We start from the raw sequence: 19,010 nt of genomic DNA, 5'->3' as shown, positions 1-19,010 counted from the left end.
TTCACGCTTTTAGTCCTAAAATAGAGTTTGACAACAGTCCTGAAAACAATCCAGCTCAAATGAAAACCCTTCTTATGTGAATGTAAGGAAGGAAAACAGAAAGGCTGCAGAGTTGCATATGCAGGCCACATATGGGAAAAGCAGAGCGGATGTTATTATAATAAATGAACAAAACTATGCACTCTGAGAGCGCAGTGGAGCTCATGCTGTAATGTTGTGTCTCCAGAGAGGCCCCATTCGAAGCTCTAGCAGTCAGCCATGTTGTAAACACCATTATTTCACCCTTCTCTCACTTTCCCTTCTTTTTTCTCTTGTTCTGCAAAAAAAAAAAAAAAAAAAAAAAAGACAATTTACAGTCTCAACAATGGAGCTTCACAAAGCCAAGAAAGGAAATAAGGGATGAAGGACAGAGGAGAGAGAGATGAGGGAGGAGAGGTAAAGCTACAGGAGCTCAGAGGAAAAGTGCAAGAGCAGGACACAAACAGTATACAGTAAAAGAGAAAAACGGGCAGTACGACTGTTGCCAAAGTATGCACAGTGTACAGGAATGCAGCATGGGGCCCTGGGCGAGCGAAACAAAGACAGCACAGTCAGTGGCTCTCTCTCCCCAGTGCTACCACATCCGCACATCATTAGCTGGAAAATTCCTGATATATGCTGTAATTTTTTTCTCTTTCCCCCCCCCCTCTTCTTCCTTTTGCCATTGCTGGTACAGACAAGGCTTTAATATCCAGATGCTGGTTTGTGCGCACATGCACCTCCCACACACACAAACACACCAATCAGTAACCCCTTTTCCCCTACCTGGAAGGCTGCCAAGAGACCATCAACAATTAATACAGTAAAGTGGAGGAGTGTGTGCACGGGGTGCTACATGTATGCCTTTTAGGCACCATGCACAAATAAGTAACAACTGCACTGTGCAGGTTAAGTTGTGCAAAAATGTTTGAGCAAACTATGTGAATTTGTATGTTTCAATGTGTGCACGTACAGTCAAATCCGAGTTAGAATAAGTGTGTGTAAACTGTGTGTGTGTGTTTGCTTATGTCAAATTGGGGCCAGCCCTCTTTGCTCCAGCCGGCTGCAGTCAAAGCACAGAGCATGACTTTTCCTTTTTTTTCCCATGCGTATGAGGAGATATCTAAACATTCCCAGAGTGCTGCACGTGCTCTCCTGCGTGCAGTGCAAGGGTTCCCCCCTCCCTCTCCCTGCTGCTGCCTGCCTCTCATTCTGTCTGTTAGTCTGTCCACAGTAGAAACACATTGTCTGGCATAAGAAGACAACCGCAGACATGACTGTCCACTCTGACTTCTTTCATCATCAGTGAGAAAGATCCGTTTCCTCAGATTCCTCACCTGAGCGCTGCTCAGAACCGGAGACACTAATACTAATGATGCTTGCATGTATGATGCACTTTAAAGATTATGAGATATGTCCGATTTGCAATAAGGTTCCTCCCCTTACAGTTGTTGCCTTAGAAACCTTGAAGTTAAACGCTTATTTTATACTACGGTCCAACCTAGGAAGCAGATGGAACATATGGTGTGCCAACTTCAAGATATCTAGTGAGATAAGAATATGGTTTGAAAAGTGAAAACATCAAACATGTCCCCCAAACTTGCAACCACAGACTCATGTTCAGAGTACACATCTGCCTCAAAAACAATTCTTGGTGAAAATAAGAGTGTGAGTATGCTTAAAAGTTTTGTATTTTAAAGGCCTGAGATCAGTTTGAGCGCAGGCAGGAAATCTAGATACTATTTGTATGTTGTCGATTATGATATGTGCGTTTTCTGGTAATGGCAGTGGGAGGGCTCTAAGGGAGGGGGAGTCAGGAAACGAGTGAGAAAACCCTTTTGATCAGGTAACAATTTCCCTAATCTGCATGTCTCCAATAGCAAAGCTTACAGGAAAGTATGACAGTTACTTCACAGACTGTTAGAAGATTCAGCTGAATGAAAAAGATAGCATATAAAAGCCCACGAATAATGACTGTTCATTTGATGATATAAAAGGTCATTCAGAGAACATTTATCTACTGAGAAATACTTTTAAAAAGTGCCAGGCTTCAAGACTTAGAAAACTAGCTTTGCCTGCTGTGTAATTCAATTACACACTCACTTCAGATCATCGCAGAGAAAAGAAACAAAAACAGTTTTTTCCGCCAAATTTCATCATCTTCTGTAAATCATAGCACCCCTTCATTATTTTGGTTTTAAGCTAGCAAAACAAGACCTCAATAAATCAGCGATAACATAAAGGTCGAGTGGCATTACTCTGGAGTTTTCCAAATCTAATTTGACAAGCAACGACAGGCGCATGACATCCATGAGAGCTAACGCTAATGGGCTTCATGGGATCCCCTTACAATGGCTGCCAATATGTGCATGGAAAGATCACCACAGTCAGGTCAATGGAGGATATATTTGGAAGGCGGTACCTGAGCCAATCTTCACTCCCCTACTACTTTCAGATGATTGAGACAATCATAATCTTTGTTCCTTAATATGAGTTTTCATGTAGAGTTGCAAGGAGAATTATGTGAAGCCTTCGGAATTACCTGGATTTCTGCATAAATGGATCATAAAATGTGTTCTGATCTTCATATATGTCACAACAATAGACAAACTCTGCTTTAACTAAAAGCATACAAACGATCTATTTTCATGTTTTTATTGAATACAACATGTAACCATTCACAGTGCATGTTTAGAAATAGGGGTAGATTTCAGTCCCTCCAGGTACAATTGCAGGCAGGGTGGAACAAGTATGTGAACCCTTGGATTTAATAGCTGGTTGACTCTCCTTTGGCAGCAATAACTTCAGCCATACGTTTCCTGTAGTTGCAGATCAGACCTGCACAACGGTCAGGAGGAATTTTGGACCATTCCTCTTTACAAAACTTTTTCAGTTCAGCAATATTCTTGGGATGTGTGGTGTGAACAGCTGTCTTGAGGTCATGCCACAGCGTTTCAGTCGGGTTGAGGTCAGGACTGACTGGGCCACTCCCCAAGGCGTATTTTCTTCTGTTGTTGATTTACTTCCGTGCTTTGGGTCGTTCTCCTGCATCACCCATCTTCTGTTGAGCTTCAATTGATGGACAGATGGCCTTAAGTTCTCCTGCAAAATGTCTTGATAAACTTGGGAATTCATTTTTTCCATCGATGATAGCAATCTGTCCAGGCCCTGAGGCAGCCCCAAACCACGAAGCCCCCTCCACCATACTTCACAGTTGGGCTGAGATGTTGATGTGCTGTGTTTTGTTCCTCCACACATAGGCCCACACTTATCAAACATATATTGAGGTTTCTTCTGACGCCCTTTAATCCTACATTTCAGGCTGCCAAACAATGTTATTCTTCTTTACTTGACTTTGTCACGGTGTCACTCAGGTCATCTCTAGTTTCTCTTCATAGCCGTATTACGTATCTCCATGCTGTAAACTCTGGGGGCGAGGATGGCTGACCCTTGAAAATGTAGGGACATGGTATTTAAATGACTATCGTTTTCAGCCGCCACACTTACCAACACCCCATTGAGCATTCTGCGTTGTGCTCTTTCAGTCATCTTTACAGGACAGACACTTCTAGAGAGAGTAGCAACAGTACTGAACTTTGTCTTACCGTGGACTGATGACATCAAGGCTTTTAGAGATACTTTTCTAACCATTTCCAGCTTTATGCAAGTCAACAATTATTGATCACAGGTCTTCTGAGAGCTCTTTTCACATCAGGCAATGCTTCTTGAGAATATCTTGTCTCCAGGTTGGCCGACTCCTGACTTCCAACTAGCTCTTGGAGAAGTGGTTGGCATAGGGGTTCACATACTTTTTTTCACCCTGCACTGTGAATGTATACATGCTGAAGAAAAAGAAAAACATGAAAACATGTACTTGTTTGAGCGGTATTAGTTTAAGACGATGGTCTTTGTGTTGTTTTGACTGTTTTGACTGAAGATCAGAACACATGTTATGACCCCTTTATGCAGAAATCCAGGTAATTTCAAAGAGTTCACATACTTTAACTGTATGTATCTCACATGGTGAATTACTTGCACTTTCAAAAATGTTTAAACCATTTTTGCCAGTAAACACGGGAATGTGTATTTATGTTTGAATATATTCCTAGTTTAAACTACATTTCCAGTACAGTGTAACAGTACGTAAGCAGGGTCATCTAAGGTATCATTCTACTGTTTGATCTGTTGTTAAATTATTTGGATTAGCTAGCATAAAAATAAACATAGAAATGTTAATCAACTTTATAGCGTGGTTGGGTTCTGCTGTCGCATTTGTTTTAAATTCAAACAGTGTGAAAAAAATGTTTTTTCTCAAGGGATTTGGCAGAAATGGAATTGCATTAAGATGGACGGAAAGAAAGCCCTCTTCACTCTTTTCTGGTTTGTCCGATTAACCCATCAGCTTTCCCCATCTGCCTGTCACTCAAACCAGTACAATGAGCCCTTGGCCAGGCTGGGGTCATTAAAAAACCATCAACAAAGCAACGGCCCTCCAGGGACTGCCAGGGGCAGCCTAATCCAGACCCCAGTACCGACCCAATGGGTGGTCTCCCTCTCGTTTTCTCGTGCACTCCCTTCAAGCCTTCTCTCTCTCTCTCTGAGGGTGAAATATTTGCAACATGGTAGATGGGTGATGCTGATGGGGCCATCAGTCACATGCAACCATGCATGTGGTAGTGCAGCCAGACTCCATCGCACACTTTTTCTTTTTAAACACACAGAGGGAGCAGACTTTTGGTCAATGACATATTAACAGCCATGCTCGTTGCTAGGTGAGAAAGCAAACTCATGGCAAAAAAAAGAGAAGTTAGATCAGTTGTGGTAAATCATCAGCAGAAAGAACAAGAGTGCTACTTTCAGTAAGTGACACTGGGAAGAGAAAAACAGGAGCGAGGGACTCTTTTTTGAGTTTATGCAAATGCTTCACCCAGCTATGCTGTCATTTTAGAAGTACTAAATGAATCACTTTGAAAGTGAGAGAGAAGTGTCTCGATCGCTTAAGAAACAGCAGTTCTCCAAATCCCATCTGTCTGCCAGTAACGGCGGTCTTAAGTGACTAAATAAGCAACTTCTGTTCTGTTGGGCAAAGGGGAAGATCAGCTTTAACCCTGTGTGTGTTTATGTACATGTTCGCATCATTCAGTGCTGATTGTCTGCTTTTATTAGTAAGAGGAAACACTGAATGGATGAAGGGACGCTGTGTGTGTGTGTGTGTGTGTGTGTGTGTGTGTGAAATGGTAGGGGGATTCCAGACTTGGGGGAATTAGCTTTAGACCCTGTGCTAACATTGCATCGCATTCACGTACACACACACACAGTCTCACATTTGCACCTCGAGGAAGGAAATGAGTGTGTGTTGTGTGTGCATGAGAAGTTTTAGGTACTTAGTTTCTACCAGTCATTACTATAGGTGAATTCCCTTATAATCATTCTGCCTTTGACAAAATTACCCATGTCGAGTCATAACAGAAAAACATTAACTCAACAAGAAAAAAAATAACTGCCTGCTTTCCTGCTAGGATAATAACTTAGTCAAGAACCGTGTCATTTCATTTCAATCAGCAGCGATCAAATATCTGAAACAGTCCCAAGTTCATTCTGAATAACCAATAAAATGTTTGTTTGGCTAGTATCAGGTATGGAAAAGAGAGAGTTACTGTTCTGGTAAAGAGTGTAGAATATTAAGCTTAGATTTGAGGACTTTTTAAATAGCCCACCGCGACCGTTTCCTAGTTTGCCAAGAATACAAAAAATCAACAAAGGTCATCAGTGATCTTAGGTCAATAACCAATCTTATGCAAGAAAAGGTTTCTAGGAGAACCTTTTAAAACAGACGTACTCTTGTTGAGTCAGTGTTTTCTTATCACGGCAGAGGCTGAATAAAAGTTTCCATACTTCCCAAAGCACGTTTGTTTTCCCTCAGATGCTCCATTAGTGGAGGAGCGTGGCTCAGGCTCTCTCATTAGCTTTGCTCACTTGGTATCACCAAAGTGTCACGGCTCTAAAAGTACAACCTCCACCTGGCTTCCAACCAATCTCATGCTTCATCAGCAGATCTGGGGGGTTATATTTACATTTACTGAGTCTCTTTCAAATTATTATTCATTTTCTTTAACTGAACAGCACTTTCAGAAAGAAAGAAAAAATAACGTGACAAGAAAATAAATCAAACTGATAAATATTATACTGATATGCATATAAACAGAACGTTTCTAAATAGATCAAGATAATAAGTAAAAAACAAAGCTACGCCATGAAAGCAAATATATGTGAATGTGACATAACAAAAAACTCTCTTTGTAATTAAAGCTTATAACAAGATAATGAGAAGTTGCATGCTCCCTTAATCTGAAACGTCTCATCTTTCTCTATCTTCAAGTCTTCCAAAGACTCATTTCAGTCTCTCTCTACATTTTATCTGGTCATCAGAGCCCACAGCTCACCATTGGACATCAAAGTACCGACAGTGGAAAGGGAGGGGTGTCCGTCTCTCCTCGTCTGTCTCATCCCCGTCTGCAGCAGCCACTGAGGGATTCCTGAGACGGATGGAGGGGGCGCCTGGCTCTCATTTTACACAGAGAAACTTTATCATTCTGCCTGATGCTGCAGAGCGGCCTGCTGATGCCCTGTAAGTGCCCGCAACGTCACTTTAGACGCTTTTCATCTAAGTCTCCAGAGACGGGCGGATAGTTCAAGGCAATGTGACAGTGTGGGAGTTTGTGCGCTTCTTGAGCAAAACGAAAAAAGAAAAAAAAAAGGCATGGTTGTTCAGCTTAATAACCAAGATTTTTTGGTTGTTTTTTAAACAAACCCAAGGTCCAGACTTTGCTGACATCATTGCCTCCCTCTGTTTCTCTCTCTGTCTGTTTGACGATCTTCATTATCAGTACGTCATATAGTCTATTGTGTCGCCAAAACAAGACAACTTACATTCTTTAAAGTTTAACTCTAAAATCGGTTCTCAAATTAGGCGAGTCCTCTGTGGGGACGCCTGTTGTGATGGCTAAACGAAAAGAATGCAGAATAAAGTCAGCAGCCATCTGCACAAAGCCGTTTAAGGTAGTGTCAGTAGCACCTATTCATGATGAGACAGGACCATTACTCAGAATACTTGAGCAAAAAGAAACAGCTCTATCAAAAAATTAAGGTATTTGCAACATGATTGTGTTTCATTGCATTTAGCACATATCAGAGCACGGACTACGTTAATGTATTTCTTGTGGGCTTTTTTTTTTTTACTTACATTTCCTCTTCAGTAAAGACTCAGTATGACAGAATTTGGATGACATGGATGTAGTACTTAGTTCTAATTTCTTTGTTCAGACAAAATGTAGCCAAACTCTCATTCCGTCAGAGCCAGTGCACTATATGATAACACAAACTAACATTTGAGGTCACGCAACAACTGCCCTTTCCAAGTCTATTTTTGTCTGCGACCCAGTTTAAATATCCTGCGACCCACTTTTTTTTTTTTAGTCTTTCTTCTTCAGCTGAGTTAACAGTGTTTGTGTTGAGTCACTCCGCTTAAAGTAAACTTTTGAATGAGAAAAACTGAGTTCAAGATACTATGTAAACGGCATAACTCACCACGGAGGTGAGCGCCATCTGGAAGCTGTAGATGCGGGCTAGGCCGAAGTCTGCCAGTTTGATCTGTCCGGCGCTGGTGACCAGGATGTTCTGTGGCTTTAGGTCACGGTGAACCACGCGGTGTGAGTGCAGAAAGTCCAACCCCTGGAGCAGCTGGTACATCATATCCTGCAAGCCAACAAAAAACAAGAGAGCGCGATTAAGGATTATGACAATTAAAACAATTGGGACCATTTGAACAACGATCAAATAGGAGTGAAACGGAGCTGAGCTTTTGGATAGCGGTGACAGAAAATGACACTTTAAAAGTCAAGAATTTCATCTGACAATAATAGTTCCAACTCTCTTGTAAAATGTGCAAGACACATGGCTTGATGTCCCCACATCTGTTCGTCAACGTTTGAATTAATTCCTCTGTCAAAGCAGGAATCAAAAGGCCAGACTGACATGTCCATACAGTGAGAACTTTGGCGTAAAGGCAGAGGCATCGTGGCAAGAGGGGAGTTAACTCGAGGAGGCCTGTGACTTTTCTTGTCAACTGTAGCAGATGTTGGATAACGGACAGACACGGGGCCCTGCTCAATACAAGCATGGCTCTCTCTATTATAGCAGCTGTCCTGCTTCAGTTCATACGCTCTTCTTGTCTTTTATTTAATGCCTAAAATCTGAACTCAGAATGGCCATCAGCTCTGACTGCCTCCACGACAATCAAGCAAAAGTAGACGGGTGCTAACGCCAGTCAATATCAAAACCATAGAATTGGATGGCATGGATGTAGTACTAAGTTTTAACTACTTTATACAGGTGGAATTTAGCCAAACACAGAGCCTGTGCACTATCTGACAATACAAACAAATAAAACCAGCTAAGACTTGTTCTTTCCCAACTGAAATACTCTCAAACAGGTCCTGCACCCTTAAACAAATGTCAGTCATTAACAGGTGATTGTGGCAAGGTGGTTTTAGCAGAGTTATAGTTTGGTTTGTTGGGTTGAAATCTTGTATATGGAGTTATTTCAGTTAAAGGCCTTATGACAGATAAAACTAAATAAGGAGATAATGCAGGTAAGAAAGTGGGATTACGCAGTCATTTGATCTGTAAGAAAACTAAAGACAAAAACCTGAAGAGAAGACAGATATTTGTGAGTTGTAATACCCTGATGCTGGTGGGGGTTTGTTGCATCTTGGGCTCTACACCCCCCTCCAAAACACACACGCACACACTCTCTCCGCCAAGACCTCACAAGTGACATGGACCTGAGCCCGCAGCGCTATTCACTGGCTGACCAGCTGGTGAGTGAGTCAAAGGGGTCTGCACACTCAAGCAGAAAACATTAGCAAACGGCGCGGTGCCGGCCATGGAAGAAGTGATAGGGTGCCACACACAACGCTGCGGAGACAGGGTGTGATGCGTGTGTGTGTGTGTGTTTGTAAACACAGTTTCCCTCTTCGTTGATCTATGTATTACGTTATTTGTTCAAAAGTGCAACTCAGATTGTAAAGGTGCATCGCTATGTGTGTGTGTGTGTGTGTGCGTGTGTGTGTGTGTGTGTGTGTGTGTGTGTAAGCATGCTGTGTGTGTGTGCCCTCTGACCAAGGGCAAGCAGGATGCATGAACAGACCTTCCTTTCTACATCTCCATCCAGCCATGACCCGGTGAGGAGGGCAGCAGACAGACAGAGCCATAGGAGAGAGGCAGGCAGTTGGTTATTTTGTGTGTGTGTTCTGGGGGTGGGGGGGCTGACACAATAGCAACCCCCCCCCCTCCCACCACCACCACCAGTTCCTCTCTGCTTTAAATAGCCATTTTGCCGTGCTTCCTTTCAACAGCATTTCCAAGTAAACACCAATTATCTCAGAAGTGTGACTTTTGGACAAACACACAAACAACACAGTGCCCCCCCCTCTGCCTGAGTATCATCGCTTCTGCTGCATCAATTACAGTCACAGCTGAGTAACATTCAAACGATCAACTGTTGGTTGGCTGCATTTGAAAGTGATAAATCTCAAGTTGAGCTATGTGAACCTAATATCTTAATAATTTAATAGTTTAATACCCCGTGTTACACGAAGACGTCTCTTTGACATCTCTTAGGCTCGAAAAATCTAACCCAGCCGCCAGAAAAGTTACGAAGATTGCCTCTCACACAAAAGTCTTTCACATCCCAAATGTTAACCTTTTAATCTCCGCCTACAACTTGGCCAGGAAGAAAAACGGCAACACATATGACCCTAAAAAAGGCAGGAGGACCAAAAAAAGTAGTCATCTTTCCGCAAGACGCAGTCAAAACATGGCTTACTGTGTTCGCCCCCTTTTCTGATGCAAATGCACCAGTGGCAGCCATATTGTTTATTGTAGCCAGGCACAATATGGGACATCTGCCGGTTAGCGTTAGTGTAATTCCCTCCCCATGCTTCATTAACCTCCCCCTTTATGGGCCCAGAGAATAGAGCTATGGAAGCTTGCAGAGTGGCAGCAGAGGAGGGTGGGTGAGACCCAAGCGCTCGCCCGGCAGAGGAGCACTGAGGCCGGTGCAGACTGGCTGCTTGATGTCATTCCAGCTCATTTGATTCCTGGAGGAGGACCTCTTTCATCAATGACCATGTGGTGGGTCTTGAGTCTGAGTAAGGCAGAGTGGTGGGTGGAGGAGGGAGGGGGCATGCAGTGGACAGGCTGGGTGAGGGTGGGGAGAGTCTGGTTTTTTTAGGGGAAGTTTGTCTGTTGTTTTTGGTGTGGCTGCTTTTTCTTAGTTCTCTGTATTTAAAGTTGTAATATAATAATAATATCTGGTAAGCACAGGTAAGTTGTGCTGGGAAAGCTGGACTGAGATACACAATCTGGCGACATCTGCTAAAACTGTTTGTGTGTGTGTGTGTGTGTGTGGGGGGGGGGGGGGGGGGGGTATTGTGCAGAGTTCACTGTCCTATAACAGAAGATGGTGCCAGTGTCTTCATGTCACTCCATCTTTGTCCCTTTGTCCCCTCAAGGCCGTATGGATGATAGTAGAAAGCTTTAGGAAGGCAGGGGGTCTTTAGGGGTCACTATGCTTTAAATGAAGCGCTTGTTGGATTGCTGATCAGGGTCCTAAAATCCTTCCCCCAAACTGCTCTAACATCAGAATTTGAAGGGCAACTCACACTTTTTTCTTAAGTTCTGACACAAATCTAAAAAAAAAAAAAAGAAGTGATTTGGCTATTTCTGCACAAAGCAGAAACAAACTTCTCCAATGAACAACTACTTCCAGCTATTGATTCGTCAAAGATGAAGCCATGCAAGTCTAAGTACACATGGCCAGCATGGCCAAACTGCAGATGGCTCATTAAGTCATATCAATTTATGGGGTTTTTTACCTTTAAAATGAAAGAGTGAGGACAAAAAGGTGACATCTGTTAATCAGCAGTCCACAACAAATACACAGAGCAGATCTTCACATTTGAAAAATGAAAGGCGTTTGAGGATATACGTTTACTTGAACATTTACTGTACAGCCTAATATTCATAGTCCTTGAACTACAAAGAAATCCCCAATGGCTGGGAATTGATGTCCAATGTCAAAATGTTCGTATTATATCTCCAGCACACCACCATTATTATCGACACAATTATCATTGGGTGAAATATCCAAACTACTGTACTGCACACTGTATCGTCTTAGTGAAAAGCCTCAGGTGTGATCTACCTGACTCATCTTCACTTGCACAGCATCCCATCGACATTACAATCCGACACAAAATTATGGCACATAAACCCAGCCCTGGGGTGAAAACAAACGGTTACTCTAGCTTCAAGAACTTCTCCGTTTCAAATAGGAAACTTTAAACTCAGAGGCCTCCTCTGTCCAAAAATAGAGATTTCCTTTTCCAGTATTGTGCACGATACATTTACAGACCTTGGGGTGAAACACGATGAAGAGATTTTTAAAAAAAAAAGAAAAAAAAGAATTGAGTGTGGGAAAAATGGAAATAAAGAGACTAAAAGGATTGTGGAAGAAATCAATTTCCGACCTTTTGGCAAAGAGAAAACAGATACTCTGTGAATTGATAAACGGAGAAATGTTAGCGTGAACGCGTTGACGGTACAGACATTCAACTTGCAGGTAGTATGTAATCAAGTCCACTTTAAAAACAAAAAAAAGAGTTTTCGGGTTAGTACTTCGCATACAGACATTGTTTTTGTCTCCATCTGTTAATATAGCATGGACTTGAAGGCTGAAAATAGAGAAGGTGGGGAGCCTCTAATTTGCAGCCCATCTGCCACATGTGCTGCACTCCAGAGTGCTCGGCTACCTCTGATGTTAAGGAGGGAACTTTTCTCTGTCCTCTGTAAACTCACTCCATGCAGACACAGCTCTTGTAATGAACAACCACAGAAGATTAGCAAATAGCTTCCTTAAAATTTCAAGTAGTTATTGCAAGCAATATTTCACAGTACCTTCCATTTGTTTTTGTGTATCTTTCCAAGTGAAGAATTCTTAAAATAGTGTTGTAGTAAAAATGATGATTAAAGCCTATGTTTAAACCAGAAACACAAACACAGAAACGTCTCGGTGACAATGGTAATTTTACCTTTATGGTCTCTGGTGGTACACCGGGGTCAGGTGCCTTCTCCAGGTACGTGGTCAGGTCCTGGTCCACATGCTCAAAGACTAGAGTGAGTTTGGTTTCTCTGTCAGTCCGAGACACTGTACACACATCGAACAACCTGGAACAAGAGACACAGGGGGACGACATCAATCATATTGATTTAACGTTGGTCCACTGTGCTCAGCTTGCTGTGACCGAGCCACCGACCACAGCTGAATGTACAATCAATACAACGTTTTCATTATCTTGATTATACTGCAGAAATAGCCTTTGCCATTTCCCTCGTTTAACGTCAACCTCTTCCATCTTGTTTAACACTGTGCAGTAATAAACAGGAGTAAATTTAAACTTTTAACTGTTCACGTCTTCTTTGCAGTTTTTCTATATTCATGTCAAGAACAGATTTGGCTGTGCCGTGTTAATCCCCTAAAACATTTCTTTATCGATTTTACACATGTACACTGGAGAAACGTCAATGTGTTTTTCTTTCTGAGTGAATAGGAAGTGATCTGGGCAGCAGAAGACTTTTTGCAGACAGGTAGAACTAATGACATTGACTGAAATCCCCCACTGCGACTCACTATGAGCAAAGTGCACCATTACAGGGATTCACTCTGTTGTAGTGCTCCACAAATGATGAGTGACAACTTATAACTCATCTCAATAAAACAATGTGTGGTGAAAAGTAGAGTTCAACCAATGGTCACTAACCAAGTAATGTATAATATCATGCATTAAGATGTACAGATGAGAGAAGTGTGACCAGCCTGCAACTGTAAGAGTGTCAAAAGTGTCCAGCAGTGTTTGTTTTTTTCTGAAGTGCAGATAAGCTCACCATTAAGTCTTCTACAGACAACTCCCAAGGAAGTGCAGAATGAGTATGTGATTTCAGACAGTAGGTAACTATGCATGTTCATATGTTTCCAGGTTCATCTACGTGGCTACTGCTAACACAAGTTTAAATGCATGCATGAAAAACATGCGCATTAGCACATTTTTCAGTTTAGCAATAGAAAACCTTCATGTGAAAGTTATTTACTTTTGAGCTGGTCAGTCAAATCTCTCTCTCTCTCTCTCTCTCTCTCTCTCTCTCTCTCTCCTTCCAAATTAGACATCTTGGGCCTTTGAACCTATTGTCGGTGGGCAGTAAAAACAACAAGGTATGCACAGTTTCTGAAAAGTCAGGACCCTCAGGCCATAAACGCATGCGCTTGTAGTGTCTCACTAGGCAACAAACTAAGGCCAAGAATTCAGATTATGTCAGCAGACCTGCCAAAGTAGGCTTTGGTGAGAAGTTGAAAAAGCTTTCTAGACTATCCTCTTCAAAGAGCTGGGGACCACAAACAGCATTTTTCCAGCAGCACTATGACAACTCCTCCTGATGCTCTCTGGGAAGTCGAGTGCGGAGGCAGCATCTTTTTGCCACAACAACACACGAGCTGACGGAGCTGTGAAGACCCTCCTCCATGAAAGCCGTTAGTTTCAAGCCAATGGATAACTGTGATTACAATACCTTTATAGTGGGACTTTACGACTTTGAATGGCTTAGAAATATGATTCATGGAGTCATTCCCAATCTGTGAGAAAGTATCACAAAAAACATTTTGCTTCCCAAAAACTTTGACTTAACCAACACTTTTGACTTTGTAATCATTTATTAACGCCGCCATATACTAAATAAAAAGCTTTCGATTCCTATAATGACATGCTCATGATATCTCACAGTGCATCCGCTTTAACTTCAAACCCAAAAATATCTGAAGGAAATTGAGCAAATATTGACAAATGTGAATTTTCTGTAATCATTGCTGCAAATGTTAATTGAAAGAGACCCTCGTCAGTGTCATATTAAAACTTAAAAACAGCTTCTAACACCTGCACGTCTTCAGTTCAAACTAGCTGATCTACATAGGCTATTTCAAATGGACACATGGAATGAAATGGCTGAACCTCCTCAGTCAGCGTGGTGAGGGAGGTACCATTCCAGGTAATAGTTCTGTGCATGATGTCACAGCATAGACGGCACCCTCCTCTTGAAGGGCTGAGGTTAGAAGCCCCTCACAGCTCGATTGTTGGGCTACAATGGGGGCTCTTAGCAGACACTGAACATATGGAATGAATAATGGGCCTCATTACAAACATCCAGGGGTTGCCTGGAGTCACACAGAAAGCCCACAATGCACTAACTGGTGTTGAGCTGCTATAGAGAAAAGCAGAAAACAGCAAAGTCCCTCTGTTAAACTTTTGCTGTCATGGTAGTAACATAAAGTGTTGAACTTTCTAATAAACGTTACATAAGAGCGCTTTAATGCAAGATGTATGTCTTCCAGTGAGAACATATCCCATTGTGAAGCCATTAAGAGAAAAGCATTATCCTCCATTATTTATTGATACGCTGGGGACGTATTGTCAGAGGCCCGAGAGGGCTTCAACTTTGCTTCTAAAACATCCATTTAGAGCTTCCCCTTCAATCCCAAAGCACCTAATACTCCATAATAAACCCGTACCAAGGTTAGACTTTGGCAAGTCCCAACATATGACGTAGTCTCTGACCTCTGAGTTGAACAATTCATTACAAAAGGGAAAGAAAATGGCCTCCACATGCAGAGGAGAAAGGAGGACAACTAAAAACCTGACATGTCTTAAACTTGAGTAAATCCAGTTTGCCGTACACGAACTGAGGAGTGTGAGCGACTGGTTTACAGGCACATTAACAGTATAGGAGAGAGTATTGACAGCATTGAACAAATACAGCTATAAATGGACAAACTCAAACCCAGAACATAAAAAAAACCTCTGCATCACTTTTTAATTGGTTATACAGCTATTATAATAATAGAGCCTACATAGAATTGAAAACTGTAATTTTCTTTCACTGCTAAGTCAGTTTAATTTGCTACCAAATACATAATCTGTTAAATGGAATTGTATTTGGTTGTTTGTTTATTCACCCCATTATGTATATTCTCTACATACATCTAAGATAGATAGATAGATAGATAGATAGATAGATAGATAGATAGATAGATAGATAGATAGATAGATAGATACTTTATTGATCCCGAGGGAAATTCAAGATGGCTTTTTTTGTTGTTTTTTTCTTCAAAATTTGTATTTATCTTACTATTCTTTTCTGTTTTGACTTTTTGATTTATGTATTGCTGCGGCTACAATGCCTGACTTTCCCTTTTGGGGATAAATAATGTAATATCTTATCTTATTTCACATTGGACATACAGTAACATTGATGCTGTGACATTTAACCATGCACAAGTCCCAGATGCACTGCTTTTAGTGTTCGCGTAGAATATAAATTACAAACATCTGGCAGACATATTCATTAACAACAATATCATGAAATGATATATTTTTTAATGCAATTCTTTATTGGAAATATTCGAAAATTTCCAATTTCCTGGGGAGGAAGAAACTAAACAGATTCTTTTTGTTGTTCTGACTGGCAAATGACGCTAACTTCAGCCTAGGAATACGGAAGATGGTATTTTTTCTTTTGAATAAATGACATGCATATCAATTGATTATGAAAATAAGCGTGATTTCCAGCACCATAGTCTGATTACGAGTTTGGAAGGTAATCTTAGGCTTTGAATGTTCACACAGAGATTTGATTATGCTATCAGATCCATGATCAGGTGGCTTAATAAACAAACTAAAAAGATGCAGGATGGGGGGGGGGGGCTGCTTTCAATGTCATAGGTTTATACATATCAGTCAATGATGCTAAATGTCATTAATTTCTAAAGTTGTGCTGAACTTTTGCATTTGGGCTTAATGAGATCTTGGTACAGTTTTCTTTTGAAGTTTGCATGTGTTCAAAACATGCATTCAGGTATTAACTCAGATCCTTGTTCTGCAGGTGAATGCATTTTCTGAATGGAGATGGCATTTTCATAGATAAACGAATGTGGGGTTCAGCATGAATTGAGAGGATGATTCATTAGATTAAACTAAACTAATGTTGGGATCTGTGTAACTACTGTCTGCAAATAGTGTCATCAAGCAGCTCGATCAGATATCAGTTAAAAACAGAGGACAAACATGAATGTAAACCTAACCTATAGGTCAAATGAGGCATCATGGTTGCCACCACAGATCATCAAAAAGGAAGTTGCATGTCTATCTTGTACAAAAGGTTTTACCAGTTTCTACCCCTCCACCCACCCCTTCCCTATCTCTCTAAAAAAAATGCAAATAGGTCTGCACATCTATGCATTCACCCACATAGGCCTACCCACCTCTACCCCTCACTTACCTGACAACATTGGGGTGCTCGAAGGCTTCAAGCTGCCTCAGTACCGCCACCTCCCGGATAGTTGAAAGCGGCATCCCCTCTTCCTCCGTCTGGACTCGGACTCTTTTTAAAGCTACAAAGCGTCCCCCGTTCTTCAAATCTCTTGCCTTGTACACTTTCCCGTAAGCGCCTTCTCCAATCTCGGCCACAGGCTCATATCGAGTCCCAGAGCTTTCTCTGTCCATTTCTGCAGATGTGTTTTGTTCCTCGTCTCTTGTTGAAAATATTGAGGGGGAATCCCGGCGAGGGTGACGAGCCAGAGAGTTTCTCACAAAGGCATATTCACAGAAAAAAGTTGGCACATACAATGCCTAGACGACAGGGAGACACAGATGGAGGAAGACACCATCTTTGTCAAATCTGTTCAAATGTTCTTCCAGGTAAGCAATAACAGGCTGTCATCATGTTTTATTCCGACTAACAACACAAGAGCCCCGTTGCGTCCGAACTTCCACTCCTCCTCCTCTATTACGCATAGCAACTCATGTCCTCCTATCACCAACACAAAGGTAAAATAATTAAAAATCAAAGACTTAAGGTCTGTTTTAAAGCGGTTTGCTAAAAAAAACAAAACAAAAAAAACTGTCTAGCTTATGCAAAAAAAAAACACTCGACATGCAATGTTGTTAAAGTTAAGCTCGTGTGGGCTGTCTTACTCTCTTAACTTATTTTACATTTTTAAAAAAAACGTAAACGACGAGCACAAACACTTCAATGTTAGTCATTAAAGCTGGGAGAAATAGCAAGCCAACTCTTCAACGTCCTGTTTTATCAAAGCGCGTGCATGAAGCGACACAAACTTTGAGAGCACGTGGCTGTCTGATTGCATTGTCTGGACTTCCTAAAGCAACAGTCAGTTTAAAACAGTCAAACTCACCTTTCACACAAGAAACTGTTGTGGTTGCGTAAAACAGTACGGTAGCTGAGTAATAAAATATTTTTCCTTCACTTTAAGACATTTTCCTCTATTTTTTTTCTAATTTAATTGCGCGAGGGCTCAAACTAGCTAATTAAAGTGAATACTAGAATTTTGGGGAATGCCTGTTTGATTTGTCATTTAAAAACACTTTTGCACACTGTTCTGTATAAACATATATATATTTCTGTATAAATAACCATACTTTTATAGTTTACCTTAGTTTATGTTGTCAATAAAATGTCGTAAAGTCGGCATGTCCAATAAAACGTTGTGGAGACACTCGCGTCTCGGATAAAATGTCCGGCATTAAACGCATCACTGTCCACTGTCCTCCATGCGGGGGCCACACAGGTAGTTGGACGGTGCAGGCTCTAACCCCCCATCCCTCTGACTACATTGGGCAGAGAGACACTCAAACAGGGAGGAGTAGAAGGTGGAAGAGGAGATGGTGGGGGGGCTGAACGAAAACTCACACACGCACTCTCACTGCAACTTTGTGGGTGGGGGTGTGGAGGGGAAGGGGAGGTAGCGTATGTGTGTGTGTGTGTGTGTGTGTGTGGGGGGGGGGGGGGGGTCATAGGACAAAGGCAAACGCGTGATACAGCCCTCCAAAACCACGCTCTTCTTTGGATTTCCCCTCTCTTTCTTCTTGTTTCTTCCTTATATCCCCGGATAGGCCCATGCAACTGCAGCCCCACTCGCCTGTGTGAGCTCCGTCTCTGCCTGGCTTTCCCACGCCGGCTGAATGTGGCCTGACCCCCTTCAGAGAGGTTTGACACGGAGCGGGGACATTTCCGCATTCCTCTCCGACTACAAAGGCTCACCGCCTCCTTTTTGCTCTCCCTCGGCCTACTCGGTCCTTTACCATTCATAGTCCTCTCCGCGGGTTTTGTCTCCCGTGTCAACCCCGGGAGCACCACGGGGATCAGAGAGGGGAGAGAGGAGGTGTGTTGGATGGACGGCCACACTATCTATCTCTCTCAAAGCATTGAGAAACTCCTGCAGGAAACAATGCGCCAGCGGGGATGTGATGTGACAAGCTCGCCCTAGATGGACCTAAGGGGTCAGGTTCAAGGCCCGGAGGCTTGATCTGTGGCAGGGGGGAGCTCAACTGCTCGGGTGGTCGTTTGCATCCAGGAGTGTAACCATATGAGCTACAATATGGAAAACGATTTATTTGTAAAACATGGAGCTATTTTTCAGTTCATCATTTCAGGATAAATTATACTTACACTTGTTCTGCAGGCTTTAAAATGATGTGATTTCAACATTCATGCTTTTGATGGAAAAGTTCTCCAAACTTTAACAGGTTTGTTTTCTCTTTCATGCTGGACACGGTTTAGACATGACAAGACTTGATGTCAGATTATCCCATGAATGGCCAATTACAGGCGTGTAACCCAGCTCTATTATCATAACTTCATTGAAGGCGTGTATAAGAGACGCACACAGGATCAGAGGAAGGACATTCCTCAAGTGCTGGGATTTACATGCAAACTTCAGCTGCTTTAAAATGCACTGATTTCCATTGACAAGGTACATTTGCAGGAGATAATGACATGGCAGTATGTATCCTTCCTAACATTTTTGG

The 19,010-nt window shown here is 42.0% G+C and overlaps 1 protein-coding gene across 1 annotated transcript in view; it reads right to left on the bottom strand.

Annotated features, from left to right (window-relative positions):
• Window positions 1-16,700, bottom strand: part of cdk6 (cyclin dependent kinase 6) — a 32,075-nt gene extending 15,375 nt beyond the window's left edge. The window contains exons 1-3 of the mRNA XM_079367368.1: window positions 16,462-16,700; window positions 12,171-12,306; window positions 7,606-7,773 (exon numbers count right to left, since the gene is read on the bottom strand). Of these exons, the coding sequence (XP_079223494.1) occupies window positions 7,606-7,773; window positions 12,171-12,306; window positions 16,462-16,685 (528 nt within the window). The 5' untranslated portion in view covers window positions 16,686-16,700. The remainder of the gene's footprint in view (window positions 1-7,605; window positions 7,774-12,170; window positions 12,307-16,461) is intronic.
• Window positions 16,701-19,010: the final 2,310 nt, after the last annotated feature.

The sequence above is a fragment of the Symphodus melops genome (genome assembly GCF_947650265.1).
Source record: "Symphodus melops genome assembly, chromosome: 18".
NCBI classification, from domain to species: domain Eukaryota; kingdom Metazoa; phylum Chordata; class Actinopteri; order Labriformes; family Labridae; genus Symphodus; species Symphodus melops.
Note: the sequence above shows the minus strand (reverse complement) of the source record. Positions and strands in the feature narration are given on the sequence as shown.